At 35.9% G+C, this 21,214-nt stretch overlaps 1 protein-coding gene across 11 annotated transcripts in view; it reads left to right on the top strand.

Moving 5' to 3' along the window:
• Positions 1–21,214, top strand: part of NF1 (neurofibromin 1) — a 103,685-nt gene that overhangs the window by 18,635 nt on the left and 63,836 nt on the right. For 9 of the 11 annotated variants that reach the window (XR_008824199.1, XM_056353235.1, XM_056353223.1 and 6 more), the window contains exons 8-29: positions 413–570; positions 1,230–1,403; positions 1,582–1,704; positions 1,985–2,059; positions 3,120–3,251; positions 6,293–6,427; positions 6,990–7,103; positions 9,215–9,294; positions 10,664–10,787; positions 12,303–12,446; positions 13,140–13,386; positions 13,710–13,783; positions 13,888–13,971; positions 14,576–15,016; positions 15,398–15,537; positions 16,108–16,230; positions 16,693–16,776; positions 17,322–17,438; positions 18,028–18,209; positions 18,315–18,526; positions 19,155–19,316; positions 20,329–20,432. Coding sequence is in view for 9 of the 11 variants with exons in the window: in XM_056353235.1 (XP_056209210.1) it covers positions 413–570; positions 1,230–1,403; positions 1,582–1,704; positions 1,985–2,059; positions 3,120–3,251; positions 6,293–6,427; positions 6,990–7,103; positions 9,215–9,294; positions 10,664–10,787; positions 12,303–12,446; positions 13,140–13,386; positions 13,710–13,783; positions 13,888–13,971; positions 14,576–15,016; positions 15,398–15,537; positions 16,108–16,230; positions 16,693–16,776; positions 17,322–17,438; positions 18,028–18,209; positions 18,315–18,526; positions 19,155–19,316; positions 20,329–20,432 (3,229 nt within the window). In the remaining 2 variants the exon portion in view is untranslated. Of the gene's footprint in view, positions 1–412; positions 571–1,229; positions 1,404–1,581; positions 1,705–1,984; positions 2,060–3,119; positions 3,252–4,164; positions 4,225–6,292; positions 6,428–6,989; positions 7,104–9,214; positions 9,295–10,225; positions 10,323–10,663; positions 10,788–12,302; positions 12,447–13,139; positions 13,387–13,709; positions 13,784–13,887; positions 13,972–14,575; positions 15,017–15,397; positions 15,538–16,107; positions 16,231–16,692; positions 16,777–17,321; positions 17,439–18,027; positions 18,210–18,314; positions 18,527–19,154; positions 19,317–20,328; positions 20,433–21,214 lie in introns of those variants that run through there. The other 2 variants (XM_056353190.1, XR_008824203.1) reach the window with 2 other exon arrangements.

The following is a 21,214-nucleotide window of genomic DNA, read 5'->3' on the forward strand; positions in this document are numbered from 1 at the left end:
TGTCAACCTTTATCAAGGAAGCAAGGGTGTATCACTTGCTTTTCTCTACTGACTCCTTTTAAAGAGATTCATTTTGTGGTTCACAACACAAAGAAATAAAACCCAAAAGATGGAAACTCTTTAATATATACTTCATTTATACTTTAATATATACTTTAATATATACTTGATACAAGCAAAAAACTTGGAGAACATATTTGTCTTTAGTCAAAAAGAGAGGAAAAGGTGTATTTTCAGGTAAACCATATCTTTAACTGGGTTGAGATCATTTTATCCCCAGTACTGGGCCAGTAATTTGCAAAACAGAACTTGTCTTCTGTGTAGGTGAAGCCATTCCTCTGCTCTTTTATACCTGTTCTTTACCTTTTCATAATTAAAATTGATACTGAACTTCAGTTTATATTTTATGCAGATTGTGCAGAGAAGTTGTTTGACTTAGTGGATGGCTTTGCTGAAAGCACAAAACGTAAAGCAGCAGTTTGGCCACTGCAAATCATACTCCTGGTCCTGTGTCCAGAGATAATCCAAGATATAGCAAAGGATGTGGTAGAGGAGACTAAAATGAACAAGGTAAGAGAAGAAAAGTATGTGAATTCTGGTTCTGATTTCTAGAGGATGCTTATTAGTTTTGCTTATTCTGTATTTCAGGTGTATTTTATTTTGTCTTTCCTGCCTAAAAAGCACATTACAGTTCCATCTGTAAATTTATGCACCCTTCTAAAATTCTCACCTAACATACATTCTTTCGCTGTCAATAATTCATACAGATAGCATGTCCCAAACAATGGTATTTCTAAACTTTTAAATCTCCTTGGAGATTTGATTCCCAGTGTTAATTATTTCCCCTGCCTCCACCAGTAGCAAGCTTAGCATAGCTGGCCTGATTGTGCTGTTCTAGGTTTCTGCAGTGTGTGTATTGTGTGTTCCATAATTGCAGTACCTGTAGCAGGTGTTGAACTTGATGATGTGGCTGCAAACATTCTGGTTGAGAATAAACAACCATCTATCTTTGCTGGTCTGATTACCCTAGATCATTCAAAATGAATATCTTTAATAAACATAATGTTTCTCCAAAATGCTGCATCAAGTTGTTTTTTTGCAATCCCAATACCCGTGATTTTTGATCAGAAAATGCAGTGTTGTTTGTTCTTAGTATTTAAGGGTCTAAAACCCCTGACCACAGGTTACCAAAGCTCTGGTTATAACTATTCCTGGTTTGAATTCTGCAGAAACTGTTTCTGGACAATCTCAGGAAAGCACTTGCAGGCCACAGTGGGAGCAGACAGCTGACTGAAAGTGCTGCTATTGCTTGTGTTAAACTGTGCAAAGCATCTACCTACATCAACTGGGAAGATAATTCTGTCATTTTCCTACTAGTGCAGTCCATGGTAGTAGATCTTAAGGTAAGAATTTGCTTCCTATTTGCATTGAAGAAATCCAAGTTTGAAAATACTGAAATAAACTTTTAATTTCTCCTTAATTGAATACTGCAGTACTTTTCAGTGGAAAGTTTTGTATTAAAAGTAGACAAGAATAATCTTGGTGTCTGACTTATATATTTATTTTTTTTTAAATATATAGAATTTGCTGTTTAATCCAAGCAAACCTTTTTCAAGAGGCAATCAAAATGCAGATGTAGACCTTATGATTGACTGCTTAGTTTCCTGCTTCCGCATAAACCCTCATAATAACCAACACTTTAAGGTGAGAACACTACTTACTGGTAAGTGTGACCTGTCAGTTATAGAAGTTACGCTGACAGCAGCTGGGAGCTCATAAATAAGTTCAACTGTATACATATCCCTTAATAATAAGTCCCTGCATGTTTTCAGAAACCTTTCCTTAGCTGATTAGGTTTTTCTCTTGTTTAGATTTGACAGCTTTGTCAATTTCTTAGAAAGGCTCCAGTATATTATTCAGTGTGATAACAAAGGTGGCAAAGACAAAGATGTTCCTAAGTGGCTTTTATGTATTTTTTTTTTAGATCTGCTTGGCGCAGAATTCCCCATCAACATTTCATTATGTGCTGGTAAATTCACTCCACCGAATAATCACAAATGTAAGTTCTGAAAGTATTTAATCAGCCCAGCAATCTGTGGTGGCTTCTATTCAGATCAGTTTTACTAAATACAATTTGAATAGCAGACCATGTTTGGTTGCCTGTATCCATGCAGCAAGAGTTGCTTGCTAGTAAGGAGGGACATACAAATTTTATTCATGCTGTGCAGTTGGATTCCCAGTTTGAGAGCTTGTATTCCAGTATAAAACTTCAGTACATGTATGTTTTAATAGCCTCTTATATTAGATGACAAATGAATCTTAGGTTGTCTGGTTTTATAATAGGTGCTGCTTTATTAATACATGAAAAACACTTCTAGGTCACGCATAGTTACACTACCTTCTGCTGCTTCTAGTATATTGACATAGGAACTTCGGGGAAGATGGCCTCATGGTTTTGCTCAGGGATTTGATCCAGTATGAATTCAAATAGTGTAAAATTGTAGTAAGCGCTGAGTGCCAAAAATATTTGGGAAGTTTGTGCAGTGGTTCATCTTCAATTTGTTACTGTTTAAGTCACTAAAATATGACTTTGAGCAACCAGCCTTACTTAATTTACACAACATTTTCTGTTTCACTTATCCCAACACCACAATGAAAACTCTATATTTAAAAAAAAACCCACAAAACTAACCAAAAAAAGTATTTGGCACTTTAACATATGGGGGGGCGAAAATGCTGCTGTAGATGTGGTGGAGTAATACAGCTTTTCAGATATTATCAAGCACTTAAAATACCAATTTTTCATTTTGTTTTGTATTATTACTTACTGGCATTCTACTGTGGTTTCCTGCATTTATAGTTTCAGAGTTAGTGCTGTTGCAGAAAGAAGAGTAATACAGTAAGCAGCTAAGTTGAAAGTATTGCTTTTATTACAATTCTCTTAAATATTATGAGTTTTATTACAAGAATGCAAAATACTGTGTAATACTGTGTAAAATACTAATCTGTAAAGGTTAGTTATCCCGTGGCTTTTGTAACTCTTAGAGGACTAACATCAATCATAGTCTTAACTGATATTACCAGTTTAACATTTGAGCATTTCTGTGTTTTTGTTTTAGTCTGCGTTGGACTGGTGGCCCAAGATTGATGCTGTGTACTGCCACTCCATGGAGCTCCGCAGCATGTTCAGTGAGACGCTTCACAAAGCTATTCAAGGCTGTGGGGCACATCCAGCAATTCGCATGACTCCGGTAAGACTTCTAAAGAAGCTGTTAAAACACAAACCTGTTGTTTTTCCTGTGTCTCCATCCCATTCCAGCTTTTTTAGTCATTAACTTTAGACTGGAAACTAGAGGGGGGAAGAACATTGCAATTCAAAAAGCAACAGAGAGCCGCCATACATGCTCTGTAAACCTTGCAGGTTTCGGTATATTGACTAACTGTTTCTACTCAGTTAGCGATGTATGTTTCTCAGTTTTCATGCTGCTTTTGAACTGGTAACATAGAAGTATTTCTTCTGTAACTGTCCTCTGTGGCTAACTGTTCCTTGTAAGCTTTCTTGCTGTGTGAATAGCTAGGTAATATGTCCATTCTTGTTTAATCTGAAACCCCAAAGCATTCTGTATGTGAAGATAATTTCTGAAAACGGCAATGCTTTTACCATGATTGGCATGAATATCACTTCTCTTCATTTGTCTTGCTTGCTTTTTGTTGAGCAAGTTGACTGTTTGGTCTTGGTGACAGCAACAAAGTAAAAGATTTTATAAGCATGATGAAATAAAGTCAGTATTCTTGGTTGTCTTGGAAAAAGTCTTAAGTACATTCAAATTTATAGTTCGTCCAAATTTTTGTAGTAAGTTCACATGTAGCTGTGTTGCCTTGCTTCTGAACTTTCCATTTAGGACTTCTGACGTGTCAAGTGAACATGGTTGGTTGTTTATAGAAGGCCTAAAATGATACATGAAAATATTCCTATTTGGCTTCTCAAATGAAAGCAAATAATCAAAATACCTTTAGTTGAAAGCTACGACATGTTGAACTTGCTTTTTACATGTATATATTCATCTGTTGAGAAAATAGCAGGGGTATTGTAATGGCAACTCTGACATTGATTGGTGGTGCTTTGTCTTCTGCTTCTTATTTTCTGTTCTTACTGGCTGCTGTCGCTGACATGGTCAGATGCCAACCAGTCACTGTTTTGCATGGCAGTGGGCCTCTGTTGCTGTAAGTATGACCCATTGTAACTACCGCAGAAAAGCCTTTCCTTGCTCTGACTTTTCTGTGCATAGTTACCACTGCAGTCACCTCCCTTCACCTGGGATACAGAAGGTAGCATGTTTTACATGAGAATGTAGGGCTGGAGGAGACCTCTTCTGCTTTTGGCAATTGCAAGGCAAACCCTTTCACAACCAGTTGAGCTCCTTCCTAGAAGGAAAGGCTTTTTGTCGGTTTTATTAATTTCTTTCTGCCCCCTACTTTTCCCATCACGGTGCTCTTCCAGAATCTTCCCACTCTGATGTTTTCTAATTTCCAGCCTAAACTTATTTATGTCTAACTTATCCCCATTTGTTCTTGTGCCAGTGTTGTCTGTTAGCTTCAGACTGGTGTTTATCCCCTTGATATCCCTTGCAGAGAGCAGTCATGTCCCCATCTTTGTTTCTTGATAGTCTTTAGTTTCGATTGTGTGAAGTAAATAAATCTCTTCACAGAAACAAATCAGCTTCTTTGGCCATGTGCCTCTTCTCCCAGTTGCCTTAACTGTAACAAACTAAAGGTTTAGCACAGAATTAGTTACCTCTACCAGTGTGGTATCAATTTCTTGATAGGATGCTTTTTATGTGGTAGACTTTATTCTGTTTATTTTCACAATAACTATTTAACAAGATAGCATGAGGTTCTAATTTCTTGTAGAACTTAATTATACAACACCATATCTCTTCAGTTACCTTGAGGATGATTTCAAACTGGTTTTTTCTTTTTCAAAACTTCAAAGTTTAGTGAAAATGAAAAACAAATTTGTTTTATTCTTTGAGATGTCAGCAAATAATAAACTAGACAAAATAGTTTAAAAAGCTGACTTTCTAAAGAGCGTTGTATTCTGTCTTGTGTTGAATATCACAGTGGCAGTTTTTCGTCCAAACTTACTGTCTCTTAACTATTTTGGTAGCTGTAAGCAAAAATACTAATTTAATCCCTGCTGATAAAAGGTTAAAATTAATGAAAATATAAATTCTGTAAACTTATTGGAGAAAGATGAAAATATTTTGTCTTTGGACATAGTGGGGGCCAATTAACTTGAGTTCACCATATATGCGTATGTGTGTATATATATACACACACGCAGGTATATATATTTATATTATTTTTCGTAGACTTTACCATGCATCCAGATTGCTTTTGTTGAGATGAAGAAACTGCTGTTGATTGCCATACAACAAGGTGTTCACTTTGAAGGGCTGTAGCATTGAAGCATAAACTCTATTTTTTAAATCCTTACAACTAGTGGTATCCATATACACTTGTTTCGCAGCCAGTACTGTATATAAGCGTTTGTTGAATGTGTTGGTCATATTGCTACCTGGATTCTGTTGTGTGAACAGCAGGGGTAGAATATGATATAATTCACATTGGAGTCAAACCAGAACACATTATGTGAACCGTCAATGCATACCTTAAAATGTCCTCCATTTCATATAAGGAAGTTGGCTGGTACAGAAGTAGCTTACTGATTTTTTATTTTTTTTTTTTCAGATGGAACTAGTGTTTTTTTTTTTTATTTAAACGATGGACTGTGTTCCTTGTGAAAACTGAAAGGTTTGTTTTTCAGAGGTCTTAAAGATGAAAATGCTATCATCTGGACTGTGATTATGGCAGAAAATAAAGAGACTATTTTTCCCTTTGGAAAAAAGTTCCCTACCCTCTCATGTATTCAAGCTTACTTGGATACATTTATTTCTTTCTCTGACCGGAGAAAAATTCCTGTAAATTCTTTTTGGTAGTTCTATCCATTTTTCTTTTGCCACAGTTTCTTATGCAAAAACTTCTTACGTACACGTGCAGCTCACTAAAACAACTCTTAAGCAAACTTTAAAGATACAATAAGTGATAGCATATGCGTATATAAAAGGGGATTTTTAAGTAGAAGGCTATGTGACTATACTTGAGTAAATTTTATATACTTTTAAACTTTTTCATGAATTACAGATTATAAAAACAATACACTTAGATGTTTAATTACAACTGCTATGTAGACTACCTTACTGACAATGTCTGTGATTTTTCCTTCCATCAGAGTCTTACATTTAAGGAGAAAATGACAAGCCTTAAATTTAAAGAAAAACCTACTGATATGGAAACCAGAAGCTACAAGTTCTTGCTGTTATCTTTGGTAAAACTGATCCATGCTGATCCAAAGCTTTTGCTGTGTGTAAGTATATCAAAGTATTCATTAATAGTAAAATTTAGTTCTGAAGCTACTAAATGAATAAAAATCAAACCCATAAACCTGGCATCTAGGATACTACCCTACTCAGTCTTTTCTCTGGTCATAATGCTTCTGTGCTTTCAAAGGAAAAGACAAAACCAAAAAGAAACTAAGAAATTTTACAGAACCAGGGCAACACAATGCATTGGAGCATAAAGCTCTCTAACACTGAAGGGAGGAGAGGGGAATAGAAGAAGAAAACTAAATTAAGTGTTGGGGGAGAAATCAGTCATCATTTCAGTGAGTAAAAAGACAGATGTGGTCTTAGATCTTCCATTTTTTCAGGTCTATTTAATGTTTAATTTAAAAATATTTCAATTCTGTCAAAGATGTGATATGCACAGGGTATCATAGTTGTGGGGGGAAAAAAAAAAAAAAAAAGCATGTACTCAAAGATCCAGAAATCTACTTAGTTTAATTATGGGAATCTGCTGTAGAGGTCAGTAACATGGTCAGTCATTAAAAAGTTTTGCAATTTAAACTTGTTTTTCTTTTTGCTGTGTAGAACCCAAGAAAGCAAGGTCCTGAGACACAAGGTAGCACGGCTGAATTAATTACAGGTCTTGTACAACTTGTTCCGCAGTCCAGCATGCCAGATATAGCACAAGAAGCCATGGAGGTAAGGGGTAAATGTTCTCTATACCAAATGATTAGTACACAGACAAATCAAGGGTGTTGTAGAAGCTCTGAAGTATTAGCCGTGAAGTTCTGTGTTTTAGAGTTTGATCTCTATTGATCTTTTTCTAAATGCCTCCTGCACTGCAGGTTTTACAGGAGAGGCCTCTAAGAAAATTTTAAAAAGCAACTCATTCTGCCTCTTGTGACAGCCCTGTGTCCCTTTATATGGTTTGTTCATCCCTGGTGGTGATCAAATGCAGCTTGACAGTTCCTCTGTTCCATCTCTGCTGAGAGCACCATTAAGCTTGCCCTTTCTCTTGTGTGTTTTCTAAATGACTGTGAGAAAAATGCCTAAGGCAGTGGCTGGTCTTCTGTTCTGTTGTGAATCAGAGGAGGTTGTGTGTTTGGGAGGGATGGATAGGATATTTAAGGCTACTGAAACCTTCTTCCTGCCAGCTTTCACTTGAAGCAGCTAACAAATCACCAAGTTACTTCTGATTTTTGGCCTTTCCATGCAAAGGTGCTGATTTTGTGACTTCACCAGTTCAGTTGTAACATTTTTTGCTGCGGTGGGTCTCCCAGGCACTTCATATCCAGCGAAAGCAGGCTTCAGCTTCTCTTTGTGCATAGTGCAACAGGAAGAGTTTTGTTTTTTCAGTCCATGGTGCCTGTTACTATCCTGCCTTCTTTAGATTCCCCTTCTGAAAAGTGCATTGTAGCATATGTGCTTCATTGACAGCTTTCATGTTTTGGGTTTTCATAGGTAGACTGAAAAAATTTATATACGATTAAAGCTTTAAATAAATATTTGATTTTTAGTAGGTGAAATAAGGCTTTTTGGTTAAACCTTGCCTCAACAAGAATTGCTGCAAATAGTGTTAATATACTACTAATTATCAATATGAAATATGTATTTCTTGATTGTTAAATGGTCGAATTCAAGAATATTTCTTGTATAAGAATAATCCTTTTCAGTGTGAAAGTCTCTGTGGAAGTTTATGTTGGGTAGTAACAGCCTTATGGTCATTTATGGGAACTCAGTGATTGGAAAGTTTTGGCCATTATGTTATTTAATTTTGGTGTACTGTTCAGTCTTGATTCTTTACTGGTCTTGATCCCCAGTCTACCTAATTATTGGCTTAACTAGCTGAGAATTGGCCTCTTGTGTCTGTTTTTGACTAGTAGGTTAGCAAATAAGCTCTGGAGTATTTGTTTAAGCTAGGAAGCAATTTGAAATAACTACTTAAATATTGTTGGACCACACTATGGGTTGTTTGTTTTTCAGATGTCATTTTTAACAGTATTCCAACAATTCCTTTGCACCAAAGTTTTTAATTTGTCAGAAAAGTAGCTAAGGCTTTCACATTTCTGTCTTTAATGTGTGTATTTTCACCAAGTGGAGATTTGTCTGCCTGTGTATCAGACACCCCCAAGTAATAGGTGACATCAGAGGAGAGATTTTTGTTTGCTGTAGTTGGTTGATATAATTAAGAATAAACAACTTCTAATCAATAGTTTTGTGTTTCTTTGTAGCCTTTGACCAGTTTCCTTTTTATCAGCTAATTTGAGGAGTTGATTTTTGAAATGTTTGTAGTTAATCTGACTAAATCAAAAGCAGAGTTTAAAGCTTTGGTCATAGTTCACCAGTATGCTCTTGGATGTGGTCAGAACCTCCTCTTAGCTAAGTTTTTGCTTGTGCCAGGGAATGGTTGCGAAGAGCAAAGTACTTGCCTGTCCTGACTTGGCAAAGAAATTGTTGCCACTAGAAGTTTATATCTGTAGAATTGGTTGCATAATTTTTTTTTGCAGCTGGACATTAAGTAAATATTTAAGCCAAACTCTTTAATTTAGAAACATTGTGTCTGTGTGTCTCCTATGGCTTTGTATGGAAATACAAGGTAAAACCTATAGGTTTGGCTTATAAATATGTAACAAAGATTAAGTGAAATACTTCTGACATGGACTAACAATACTTTTAGATAAAATGCTTTTTATATCTCTTCTTGTTTTAAAACAGTGTAATTCATAGGTGATTGTGTCTGTTTCTGTGCCTGTGCTGATATACTTTGTAAATTTCTGCCAAAGTGCAACTCTACTTTGTTTTGAATTTAGGCCTTGCTAGTTCTTCACCAGTTAGACAGCATTGACTTGTGGAATCCTGACGCACCTATAGAAACATTCTGGGAAATTAGGTATGTAAGTTAACTTTTGTAAATTAGAGAAATAGCTGTTTTGATTTGTCTTCTCTTTTGAAATAGCTGTGAATGTTCTGGGAAAGCTATGCAATTCCAGCATGAATCTGCAGTCAAAATTATTATGTGTATTCATGAAAAGGTTGTATCTTATAGTATACGAATTTAATAAAGATAATAAACTTTTTGCTGGCTTTTTTAATGAGTCTCTTCAGCCTGATGTTAAGGTGTAGAAATGATTAGTTTGAAAAGTTATAGAGACTTCCCCCCCCCTCATTCAAGTGTTTACTGCTTGTTTAAATTCTATTTTATCCTTCCGGGGCTGAGGGAGGGTAATGCTAGGCAGTTCTAGAAGTGTGGATTTGCTAATCATGGTTCTGAAGCCCTCACCTAAAGAAGGTAGTAGTTTGCCCTGACCTGTGATCTCCATTTGTCTGTCTTTTGTATTTAAATCAATTTTAATTCATTAAAGTTGTCTTGCTTTTTTATGACTTCACAGCAGCTGTTGCAGTTGATTTCTTGGAGAGTATTAAGGGAAATCAAGTCCCAAAAGAGTCAAAATTACACAAAATGCTAAACCAAAAAACAGCAATCTGTAAACTGAGAATTCTAAGAATTGAGTGAGCTAAATAATGGGGAAAAAAAATAAAATTGGTGATCCAATCTGAATTGGTACTGATGTTTTCTTTGAGAAGAAAGGGAACAACAGTCTAGGAGGAACACTCTTACCAGCATCAACAAATTGGCCTGCATGGCTGCTAAATATGGCTTAAGGGGCTTGTTATGGGATAGGTTTGGGGCTGAGCCCTGCCTAGGTGGGCTGTAGTGGAAACTCATTGCTGTAATTTCTAATAGTAGAGATGAGTTTGTGGTCTGTTCGGGCTGGGGGACAAACCCATTAAAATTGACACTAATTTGGACCCTTTGGCAGTTTTAACAGAGAGTGTGAGGCCTGAATGGATATGAAGAAGGAACATCCCTAGATGTGTTCCTTCCAGAACAGAGTTGAGACACGTTATCAGAGCAGTGTAGGTAAACTTGTACTGCCACTGTCTGTGCTGTATCTGTTCTGTGGATAAATGGAGGACTTCTGAATCGACAGCCCTGGAGTCTGGACTTCTAACAAGTACCCAAATTGCTTAACTTCCTCTAGGGAACTAAAAAGGCCAGCTGGGCGGTGGGAAGGGTCAAAGGGGAGCTTGTCATTTAAAGTACACACCTATATTTTATCTATTATACATTTTAAAAGATGATGCTAGTATATGTGTAGGATATTAATGCTAATTGCCTATTTCTGTGTAAAATGTAGTAATATCTTCCAAAATGTTATTAGATTAGAAAGCTAATGCTGAATTTCATTTTGCTGCAGTTCACAAATGCTTTTTTATATCTGCAAGAAACTGACTAGTCATCAGATGCTCAGCAGCACAGAAATCCTCAAGTGGCTACGAGAGATTCTCATCTGTAGGAATAAATTTCTTCTAAAAAACAAAGTAAGTAAATGTTAACATCTATCTGTTAGATTCATTAAAATGAATTGCTCTGTTTTGTCACTCCCTTTGTTTACCGGGTCATTTTTATGATTGGAAGAGATTTAATAGCTACACCTACACTTTCTGTTTCCTGATTTCCTCTCTGCTAAGAGACAGTGCTTTGTGAGGCACCCTGGATTAGAGCTGTTAACCGAAGTTAGCTTTAGGATTTTTTTCCCTCTTACTTCAGCTACACAGGTTGTATTACTTGCCTGGAAAACGTATGTTTGGCAGAAACCTGGTACCTTATACTTATTTGTGTAATACAAAGGGGAATAGTCCACAAGGTGAGAAAAAGGGAAGGTTAGTAATGATAAAAATACTTCTTCATGGATGAAATTTTTCTTTCTGGATCTCATGTTCATGTCAGTCCTAGAATTCTGACTTGCTTCTTTCCAATAATCTCAAGGGACTTTTTCCGAGCCAAACGTACATTGTAATGCTATACTTGCTAGAATTAAAACCAGACTTGCTATGTTACTTTTTGAATTAAAGATCTGCGAGAAGAAGTGAAGGGTTTCTGTTTTTTCTATCTGACCTGAAAGTAGATATGCTAACATGAGAAGAATACTGTCTTAGGTGTAGTATATAGCATGCTTTAAAAGTCCTCTTTCAGGAGAAGGATTTTTTCAAGTGACTTTTTTTCTTTCCTTTTCAACTGTGGTAGCTCTGTTACTGGTGGACATTATTTTTTATCTGTGTTGATGCCAAGTCATAGGCTTTTTCCTTTGGTATCACCAGTTTAATACATATTTGTAAAATACAATCTCGCGTATTACAGCTGAAGTCCTTGGGCATTCTGGCTTTTTATGAATTCAGGAAGACTTTTACATTTGGCCTCTAAGTGGAAATCAGCTGTCCTTCAAATAGAGAGCATGCTTAATATCATCGTTCTCCTTCCATTTAATAATTAATTAGTTGTTTTAAAAAATCTATTTCCTCTTAGTGCTTAGAGGATGTTCAGTAATATCAGGATCAGAAAAAGATAATAGAGCTGTGCTTCATACTTTCAGTTCCTGTTTTTCTGATCAATTATAAAATATATAGAATAAAATGTACAGTACCCCTGAGTTTGGCTTCTTTAGACTTAATTACAACTAAATTATAATTATGTTAGTGTGCATCCTGTGGAGTAAAACCAAGAAGCTTATGGTGCTTTCAGGAGGCTCTGAGGAAGCGAGGAAGAGACATCATTTTATGCTTACTTCAATCAGAGGCTCCAAGGAAGGGAGGAAAAGGCATCATTATGTGCTTGCCTCAAGGTGATTTTTTTTAAAGATGACTGTGGAGAAATTTCTTAAGGGGAAATACCATTCTAAGATACCATTAGTATGGGAAACTTTATAAAGCTGTGAGAGCAGCAGTGTGAAATGTACTATGTAGATGCTGAAGAGCTTTTTACCTTCCTGAAATCTATCCTTTTTACCCTTTTTTAAAAAAAAGTTGACTTCTTACTTTCCTTTGCTCTCTTTATAGCAATCAGATAGGAGTTCCTGCCATTTTCTCTTCCTCTATGATGTTTCTGGAGGTGGAACTAGTCAAATTTCTCTCGACCATGAAGAAATGATACGCTGTACTCCAGGAGCTACCCTCAGGAAAGGGAAAGGGAATTCTTCCATTGTAAGTAATACATGATAATAATTCTTAACGCTTGGGGAGGAAAACCTGTGTGTGAGTAGAAATTAAATTACTTTGAAAGTAATTTAAAAAAAATGAAAATAATTATTTCTGAGGAGGAAAAGACATCTGTATCCTGCAGTGATGTATGCATCTGATATGCTGGTTAATAATGATGTTTCAGACTAACACCTCTTTCAAGTTAAAATGTTGGTGAATATTTTTTTTCCTTAGGATTGCACATAGCATCCCTACATGTTAGTCTTGTTAATAAATCTGAAATCTCAGTTTTTAAAGTATTGCATGTAGTTTGAATGTACTCTGATGGATCATAAATTCAAGTGTTTTACTAAGGTATACCCTTTGACAGACAAGTTTCTCAAGCCTAGCTGTACTATGAGTTCTAGCTGCAGGAAAAAACCAAAGAGAATATTTAGAACATCTTTGATGAGCCAAAAGTTCTATTTTGTTTTTTAATATACACTTTTCCAGTATCAATAAAATTTTCCTAAGTACATGGTTATCCTTGTGAAAGGAGCAGGTTCTTAGCCACCGTTTGTGCAACAGCATGTAAGAGCTCTAATCTTGTCTAGAATAAAAGCAGTTTTAAAGAACAATTTGGATAAGGCTGAATTTTAATAAAGTTGCCATATTCATAAGCAATATTACCAAATTCTGAATTCCCTGTTTCCAAAGGAAAGTGCGGCAGGATGCAGTGGAACACCAATTTGCCGCCAAGCCCAAACAAAATTGGAAGTCGCCTTATACATGTTTTTGTGGAGCCCAGATATTGAGGCAGTCCTTGTTGCAATGTCTTGTTTCCGTCACCTCTGTGAGGAAGCAGATATCAGATGTGGAGTAGATGAAGTCTCAGTGCATAATTTTTTGCCAAACTACAATACTTTCATGGAGTTTGCATCTGTTAGCAATATGATGTCAACAGGTAAGAATCATGAATAATCCTTCCTACCTGTATAGTAAGACTGTTATTTGCATTTGAGTTCATTAAACAGTTTGAGATTCTTTATACGATTTACTTCTGCTTTCACTGGAATATCTTAATCATTGAATTAATTGTTAGAAAGTGCAGGGAATTTGGGTGCTTAAGTTCATGAAGATTTTAAAGTGTAACAAGAATAATCCTTTTCCTAAACACTTTAAGGGGATATGTTGCTCTGTTAATTTAATAATTACTTCCAAAGATCTCTTATTTGATGTAGGCAGGTTTTCAAAAAACTTGACTAACTGTTCTTTGCCCTTTTATAGGGAGAGCAGCTCTTCAGAAAAGAGTGATGGCATTACTAAGACGCATTGAACATCCAACTGCGGGCAACACAGAGGTAAACTGAATTTATATACTCTTTGCATGCATATTTTTTTGAAAACAGAAAATACTGTTGCTACAAGTAGTTCTGAAGTTAAATCTTGGTATGTTTTATTTTAGGCCTGGGAGGATACACATGCAAAATGGGAACAAGCTACCAAACTAATCCTTAACTATCCAAAGACCAAAATGGAAGATGGGCAGGTGACTATGAATTTTTCCATAGGTTCAACCCTTCAGAAATTTAAAATAACTATTTAAGCTTATTTATTTTAAGGAATTGAATTCTAATCTAGGAAATCAGTTTTGTAGGCAGACTTATGCTCCATGAAAATATTCCAGAAAAATAATGGTAATCAGTTGTCCCCACTATGCTTACTAAGAGACCAAGAAGTAGTTTCACTTGAATTGCTGTAAGGAAGATGGAGGTTGAGCTTAAAAACTTAAAAGAAATTGAAAACAAAATAGTGAGAACTCTGGAGCACTACCACAGAAATTATGAAATCCTATTTACTGAAAATTTTTAAACAAGCTGCTGGCTGTCATGGTTTAAATACGCTTTACCCTGGTGCAGAGCAGGGAACTGACTAGGCCTTCAGTCCTTTTTAGCCGTTTTCAGCTTCTCTAAAAACAGTGCCTCTATAATTTTCTGTTCATAGTATCACTAAGTATAAAAGGTGAATCTTAGAAAATTCTTGAGACTGGAATTGTAAATGGTGGGATGTGTTACAGAATACTTTAAAATTCTGACTCTGTCCATTAGTTATGTTTAATTGAAGAGGTTTCATCTTCAGCCATTCTTTTTCAGGTTACTGAAAGCCTTCATAAGACAATTGTTAAGAGGCGAATGTCGCATGTTAGTGGGGGAGGCTCCATAGACTTATCTGACACAGATTCTCTTCAAGAGTGGATCAACATGACGGGATTCTTATGTGCCCTTGGAGGAGTGTGCCTGCAGCATCGTAGCAACGCAGGGTTAGCAACCTACAGCCCACCTATGGGCCCTGTCAATGAGCGTAAGGGCTCCATGATATCGATGGTGTCCACGGAGGGAAATGCAGAGACTCCTGTTAGCAAATTTATTGATCGATTATTGACTCTGATGGTCTGTAACCATGAGAAAGTGGGACTTCAGATACGGACTAATATTAAAGATCTGGTGGGTTTGGAGTTGAGTCCAGCACTTTATCCAATGCTGTTTAACAAATTGAAGAATACCATCAGCAAGTTTTTTGATTCTCAAGGACAGGTAAAGTGGTGATATATTCGTTCACATTTGGGTCTTAATAAAAAGCATCTGTCTTGTCTTTCATGTAGGTAATTGAAATTGATAGCTGTTCATGTTTTGTACAAAAGATCCTGCAAACATTGTGGTTGTATGTTGCAGCATGCATTAATAATAATTGTATTTAACATCAGGTAATTGAAAGCATTCTTGAATTCTTAAGTGAACTCCGAGTACAGAATCTGTGAAAATGCTCTCAGAATAGTTATGGCTGGTAGTATAGACATAGCTAATCTTAACATATATTGGATTCAAATTTTTTTTAAATGCTGCAGTATATTTGATGAATACCCTTTCTTTGGTTTTGTGTGTGAAGAATTAAGATCAACAATTTTCTTCCTGTAGGTTTTGCTCACTGAGACCAACACACAATTTGTAGAGCAAACCATTGCTATAATGAAGAATTTGCTTGACAATCATACAGAAGGGAGCTCAGAACATCTTGGACAAGCTAGTATTGAGACAATGATGCTAAATCTGGTTAGGTAAGAAATCCTGTTGACCTTCCTATACTAAGTAATACATTTAAGAAGTGAGGTAGGGCCTTCTGGTTTATATCTTTTCTGCTTGCATCTGTGGAGAAGCAACAGCTGATTTTCTGATCGTCTCTCACATGGTTCTGACAGCTTCAGTAATCATGGAGATAATTTATACTGTAGCATAAAATACTTTGACAGAGGGTGACCTTATTGTTTTTTTAAAGAACTAGCCGTTCCATAGTTTAGCCCCATTCTTGTAAGCATTCCTGCTTTCTTTTCTAGACAATGATGTTTGTGTTTAAAAACCAGCTGAAGGGCAGATTTCTGTTCAGTTTTATACTACTAGAAATCTTTTTTAGCCAGAAGAAAATCAGTACTGGTCTTCAGCTGCTATAAGGGCAGCCTTACTTGGGGTGGGAGGGGAGAAGGTAGCCCACTTGCTAACCCATTACACAAGTCTGCTGGGTGCCAATGTGTAGGTTCCAGCATAGAGCTGAAAAGATTTGTCAAGTGTGTGGGCTTTGTAGTGTGGAGTAGCATGAAGTCTTTAATTAATCTTTTTGCTTTTTTGTTAAGGTATGTGCGTGTCCTTGGAAATTTGGTACATGCAATTCAAATAAAAACTAAGCTTTGTCAGTTAGTAGAAGTAATGATGGAAAGGAGAGATGACCTTTCATTTTGCCAAGAAATGAAATTTAGGTAAGTATATAACTGTTAGAATAGTGTAATGTGGATAAGTGTAATTTCATTTGGTTATATGTTTAAAAAAATCAAAACCTGTCTCTCACCAGTATTCCTGGTATAGGAATAGTACTCCATCTTTGTCTTCAGAATAATTTAGAGCCTGGTGCTGCATTTAAAATTTTATTTTAGTTGTGGAGATACTTAAACACATGTAAAAATTTTGTGTGATAGAGACCAGGGTATTACTTGGTATACTAAGGTTAGTTCAGTTCATCTTCAGTGTGTGTAGTGTTTCAAATAGTTCTTACTCTGAATTTGTAATAACTAAGAATGATGCCAGCAGTAGTAAGTGTGTTTGAAGGAAGGGCTATTTAAAAAAAAAACAAAACCAAAAAACAACAAAAACAACAAAAAACCCAAACAAACCCACAACCCAAAAAACCCCCAAAGCTAAAGCAATGTATCTATATGTAATAGGAACAAAATGGTGGAATATTTGACAGACTGGGTTATGGGAACATCTAATCAAGCAACAGATGAGGATGTGAAATGTCTGACAAGGTAAGAAAGAATACTCTTAAGCTGTTTCTAAAGTTGCTAACAGGTTTCCAGGTGGTGTTTGAGATCCACAGATGACCTGGCTTGACTGGACTCCCTTTAGCAGTAGTAATTTAAGGAAAAGACAAAAATTGAAATATAAATTTTATGTTAAATTTATTTATATATATATAAAAATATTTATTGCATAGTCTTAACTAATATTTACTGGACCTATGTCTTCATGTGATGCATTCTGAAGAAGAAAATCATCAAACATTATAGTGTTGAATTTATGCTTTACTGGGTTTTTATGACAGATTTGGTTTGCAGTTGTTGTCCTTAGGAGATATATTGCTTGACCCTGTACCACAAAATGTAATAGCTATTTTCCTGATGGACAGAACTTTACTAGAGTAACTTTTTTTTTTTCAGTAATGACTCTTTTCACCTGCATTTAGATACATAAGGAAAAGAAGGGACTTGGTACTGGATGGGAAAATTATCAAGCAGAAGGAGAGACTAATTCTACTGAACTGATTCACAGCTTCTTAAAATTTAATTTTCAGAGATTTGGACCAAGCAAGTATGGAAGCAGTGGTCTCTCTTCTTGCTGGACTTCCACTACAGCCTGAAGAAGGAGATGGTGTTGAGTTGATGGAAGCAAAATCTCAGTTATTTCTTAAGTAAATAGTGGCTTTTAACTATTTTTCTATACAATGACAAGTAGATGCACCATATGACTTTTATTACAAACTATGTTTGTTTTTTTCTTCTAGCAGAAATAATTTTATTAATCTAAACAGGAATTGCTACTTATATATTCTATGTCACACATCTTTGCCCCCTAGGTTTATGGATGCATTTTCATTTAAAAAACAATTACAAATTTGGCTTTGTTTCTGCTTAATGCAGATGTATGCATAATTCATGGGAGGGATTAGCTTGCTTTGGTATTATGTTTTTATCCATGAAACTTAATTTCTTTCATGACATCTGTTTGTAAAGATATGCTTGGGAAATTCACTGCTTGGTTTGAAAAAAACCACGTACACTTTTTAGGGCAGTGTCTTCTGGTCGTTACAACATGTGTGGAAGTTTGGGCTATGCTACAAGAAAGATTACTTGGGGCAGTTCAGAGATTTTTTTTTATTTTTTTTTTTGCGGGGGGCGGGGGGAGGCTTATTGTCTATTTGCTACTGTATGCAAATAGTTTCAGACAGTTGCCTTTGTAGAATCTGTTTTACTTATCCAAGTCTCTTTCTTTTTCTTAAGATACTTCACACTGTTTATGAACCTTCTGAATGACTGTAGTGAAGTTGAAGACGAAAGTGCACAAACAGGTGGCAGGAAACGTGGAATGTCTCGAAGACTAGCTTCACTACGGCACTGCACTGTTCTTGCTATGTCAAATTTGCTCAATGCAAATGTGGACAGTGGTCTAATGCACTCAATAGGTAAAGTAGCTAGAGATAACTGTGCATAAATGAATACATAATGAAGACATTGGTATTTAATTTATTTTAACATCTTCCTTAGTAGTTCTGGGTTTTTTTAATCAGGCTTGGGCTATCATAAAGACCTCCAAACAAGAGCTACGTTTATGGAAGTCCTCACCAAAATTCTGCAGCAGGGAACAGAATTTGATACGTTAGCAGAAACAGTGCTAGCAGATCGGTTTGAGAGATTGGTGGAGTTGGTTACAATGATGGGTGATCAGGGGGAGCTTCCTATTGCTATGGCTTTAGCCAATGTGGTGCCTTGTTCTCAGTGGGTAAGTTGATTCATGCATTTTATTTCCTACATTTTTTACAGTATTAAGACTTGAAATAAAACAAACATTAAGGGTCTAACAACAATCTGCTACAGAGAAATATGACCTACTGTTCATGATAGCTAGCCTTTCTTAGTATATTCTTGAAAAGCGTACTGAGTCTTAATTGTCAGAGATCTTGATTTTAAACTGCGTTTTTATAGTAAATTTTTAGTTAATGTCTAGGAATAATTTCATATACAGTTATTTTAATAAATACATCTGTTTGAGATGGTTTATTTATTACAGATTGTGTGTGCTGTAATGCAGACAAACAGAACTGTATTTGCTGCTCTAGAATTTAGCAAGATGAATTGGGCTTTGTTATACAGAATAACTGCTTATCTATCTGGACTAACCATTATGAGTTTGTATGACTGGATACCCTGAGGCAGATTTTTAGACAAGCAGTAGCATAGGAAAGATTTGAAGAGAGACTGTGTGTGCTTAATTTTATACTTACATGGAAGACTCCATAGCAAATGTAAGACATTAGTACAAACTGCTTGGTATGTTTTTTGTAATTCTTTTTCTCATACTTGCTTTAACTCACTGCTAGTCAGATTAACATTTCATTGCTTCTTTTAAGGATGAGCTAGCTCGTGTCCTGGTCACGCTCTTTGATTCCCGGCACTTGCTCTACCAGCTACTCTGGAATATGTTTTCAAAGGAAGTTGAACTAGCAGATTCCATGCAGACACTCTTCCGAGGAAACAGCTTAGCCAGTAAAATAATGACTTTCTGTTTTAAGGTATATTATCTAATTTTTCTCTCTAAATAACAGGAAAAGTTTATGAATGTAAAAATACCAACTACCAATCTATGGTATTAAGCACTTCAGTAACTGGATTAGATGAAAATAGTACAGAGTTGCCTTTGGGTCTCTGCTTAAGTTAGTCTCGGCTCTCAACATCAGTTATGTTCAGGGACTTCTGCTTTTAACATTTTAACGTTTGATAAACTAAATCTTGGAGGTCTCATATGTTCAGGCCCAGCTAAAAAATAAAAATCCTCCTGGAACTAACCTTCTGCCAAAACCTCATGACTCAGTCAGGCTTAAGTTTGCGATTAGTCCTCTTGAAAGTTTCCAAGACAGTAAATGTTTCGTCTTGCCTACTCTATGTATTCTGCATTGTAAGGAAGAAAACTGGTTGCAGAAACAAAAACATTTGCGATTTGTAGTTTTCAACAAAGATTACTAGTTATTTAGGACACATAACTTACTTGATACAAACATCTGAACATTTGTAAAAGTTTTAGTTATCTTAAAGTCCTTTCCTAAGTAATCTTGAGTCATAGTGGGGTCTTTAAACTTCTGACTAGTTTAGTTATAAAAGTGATTTAGGGGCCAGTACCAGTTTGAAGACTGTTCCTGATTTTATTTAAAAATATAAAGGCAATTTAAAAATGGGAGACAAAGTCTGAGGTCTTGTTTATGCTTCCATTTCAGTTTAAAAAGCTATGTGCAGAGATCAAGTGTTGAGTCAGTGTGCTCTAAGAAAGAATCCCATCTGGTTATTGTTGTTATTAGAGAGTGACCTATGGTTTTCTCTAAATTGGAAGTGAATTAAAATGCTTGCAGAAATTGATTACAGTTATGTTTCAGAAGTGAGACTATAATGAAGAAACACAAATTTCGCAGAAATCTGGCTTACACAAAAACAAATCAAATGTTTTCAGGCTTTTGTAACACAGAATTTTGGAGCATTCCTGTGAATGGCTATGTCAATGTGGCCATCTGTTCTGATTTTCTTTCTACATAGGTATATGGTGCCACATATTTGCAGAAGCTTTTGGAACCTTTATTAAGGACTGTGATCACATCCTCTGAGTGGCAGCATGTTAGCTTTGAGGTGGATCCAACAAGGTTTGAGATTCAAAGGCGGGGAACAAACGTATTTATTTGTGAACGATTCACAGTCATAAATAGGATTCCTTTTTCATTGTGGCAAATATTTTTCTCTTACTTTCATACTTTTCCACTCCTCACTTTACTAGACACATTAATTGTATCTGCAATCCTTATACCCAGGGAGAATTGTACGGAGCTGTCCCAACACAGCGAGATGAGTTTTGTTGCATGTCCTCTTAAGCCCTGAGAGAGTAAGGAAGGCAGAGAGCTCTTGCAGGACCTCTTCTCCTACTTGCTGCTTCATACTTTTATGTAGGCCACTAATGTGGGGATTTCCAGTAGTACCAGAAAGCATCTGCTTTAGGTCATTGAATTAATTACAGAAGTAAGACAGAATGAGTGCATGTTGTGTGTGTAATTTTTTTTAAATTTAATTTCTCTTACATCACTACTTGTGATTTACATCACGACTTGGATTTAGTAGCTGTTGCTCTGTTGCTTTGAATTATCTCTAACTCTTAGAAAAACTTTTAAGTATTTGTCTCTTAAGTAGCTTACAAAAAGATAGACCTTCTCGTTTGTAGTTTAACTGTCAAATATCTGTGTCTACCTCCAAAATTCCTTTCATAGAAACTGTCATCAAACTGATAATGCAGTTCTCAGTTGGAATTATGTATGTGTCTTTGGCAAGGTGTGAGAGAATCCCACTTACAGCTGTCTGTTTATTACAGTGTTTTAAAATAAGTTGTATTTGTAACTTCTGTAGTTTAAAATATCGATGGAAACTTTTGTGTAAA

This window comes from Falco biarmicus, chromosome 1, assembly GCF_023638135.1.
Source record: "Falco biarmicus isolate bFalBia1 chromosome 1, bFalBia1.pri, whole genome shotgun sequence".
NCBI classification, from domain to species: domain Eukaryota; kingdom Metazoa; phylum Chordata; class Aves; order Falconiformes; family Falconidae; genus Falco; species Falco biarmicus.